The following is a 1,220-nucleotide window of genomic DNA, read 5'->3' as shown; positions in this document are numbered from 1 at the left end:
TGCGATTATTCCCTAGGTAGTCGATACTTTAAATTATCGATAGTGCCCATCACTAGTACGACGTACTCAATGATTTTGTGAAGTTGTACTAATGATTTGTTGTTTATAGTTGCCTTTGTTGAAATACATTCATTTTCGACGGTTTCTTTATCACATAAGTATAACATTGAAAAAAGTGTCATATCGCAATATATATGATATATGATCTCCGACTTTCGGTAAGCAATAATTTTTTAAACGAATTTTAAACTATAATAAAGCTTCGAAAGTTATATTTTGACTTACAATAAAGTATGGTGCTGCTTTAAGTAATGTAGAAAACATGAATACGGGCATGTGAAAATTGTTGATTACGGCTATAAGTAACTGACTTCGTCAAATAAATTACGAACCCATATTTCAATTCTACAAATGGAGGAAACTCAAACAAGGAGTGAAACAATGTAAGTTCTTTTCACGTTTTTACCTCTTGTCAATAATTAGTACTAACTTAGTATTATGAACATTTGTATATTTAAGTATTAATTTAATTAACGACATTACAATTTCTTGATGTAAGAACAATTAATTACAATCCACAAATATATTTATTTTTCATCAGTATAAATCAGTATGTATTGTTTTATAGAAAGGAAATGAATAATACAACTGAGACTAATTTACCTGCAGTAGTGGCAAGTTTAGAAATGCTCACAATGAAAGATGTTTCTAATGAAGTCCTTAATAGGAGGTATAATACAGTGATATTTATAATACTATAATTTTTGTTAATCTAATATTGACTGTCTGTGCTTAATGAGAGAATATTTGCAGATGTAGTTTGAGACCAAGAAAAAGGCCATGTTCAGAGAAGAAAATCCATAATAATAGAAAGGAAATGGAAGAAGTAGAAACACGTGGTATTAAGGAAATATATACAAGTAGAAGTGTAAAAAGAAAGTTAAATAGCTTAGAAACTATTTATGAAGAAAAAGATGATGCAAATGAGGGCATTATATATATGAGTGCAAAGAGATACAAGCGTATGATACAATTTCAAGAAAAGCCAACTGATTCTAAAATAAAGAAGAGAAGAGCTAAAATTAAGAGAGTATTTGGATCAAAGATTAGTTTTAGACGAAAATGTACATCTATGCAAGTATTACTCGAAAAATTGAATGGTATTAGAGCAGAAGCATCTTCAAAAATTGAAAATGAGACAAAATGAAGCAATATAAAGA

At 28.8% G+C, this 1,220-nt stretch overlaps 1 protein-coding gene across 3 annotated transcripts; it reads left to right on the top strand.

The window, feature by feature from the left end:
- The first annotated feature begins 37 nt into the window (after positions 1 to 37).
- On the top strand, positions 38 to 1,214 carry LOC108623462 (uncharacterized). 3 transcript variants are annotated; one of them, XM_018021985.2, is made up of 4 exons: positions 38 to 218; positions 310 to 443; positions 629 to 730; positions 814 to 1,214. In XM_018021985.2, exons 2-4 carry the CDS (start codon positions 412 to 414, stop codon positions 1,205 to 1,207), a joined length of 528 nt encoding a protein of 175 aa, XP_017877474.1. In that variant the 5' UTR covers positions 38 to 218; positions 310 to 411; the 3' UTR covers positions 1,208 to 1,214. The 3 variants fall into 3 exon arrangements, with proteins under 3 accessions (XP_017877474.1, XP_026668090.1, XP_017877473.1); XM_026812289.1 differs by having other exon boundaries at positions 293 to 443; XM_018021984.2 differs by having other exon boundaries at positions 38 to 443.
- Positions 1,215 to 1,220: the final 6 nt, after the last annotated feature.

The sequence above is a fragment of the Ceratina calcarata genome, unplaced genomic scaffold (genome assembly GCF_001652005.2).
Source record: "Ceratina calcarata isolate Rehan_Ccalc_2016 unplaced genomic scaffold, ASM165200v1 scaffold27, whole genome shotgun sequence".
NCBI classification, from domain to species: Eukaryota; Metazoa; Arthropoda; class Insecta; order Hymenoptera; family Apidae; genus Ceratina; species Ceratina calcarata.
Note: the sequence above shows the minus strand (reverse complement) of the source record. Positions and strands in the feature narration are given on the sequence as shown.

Bases quoted from the DNA above. Each gene is read 5' to 3' on its own strand.
- LOC108623462 (XM_018021985.2), top strand. From the start codon at position 412: ATGGAGGAAACTCAAACAAGGAGTGAAACAAT. The intron at 444-628 runs GTAAGTTCTTTT...ATTGTTTTATAG, and splicing joins CAAACAAGGAGTGAAACAAT to AAAGGAAATGAATAATACAA. The intron at 731-813 runs GTATAATACAGT...GAATATTTGCAG, and splicing joins AATGAAGTCCTTAATAGGAG to ATGTAGTTTGAGACCAAGAA.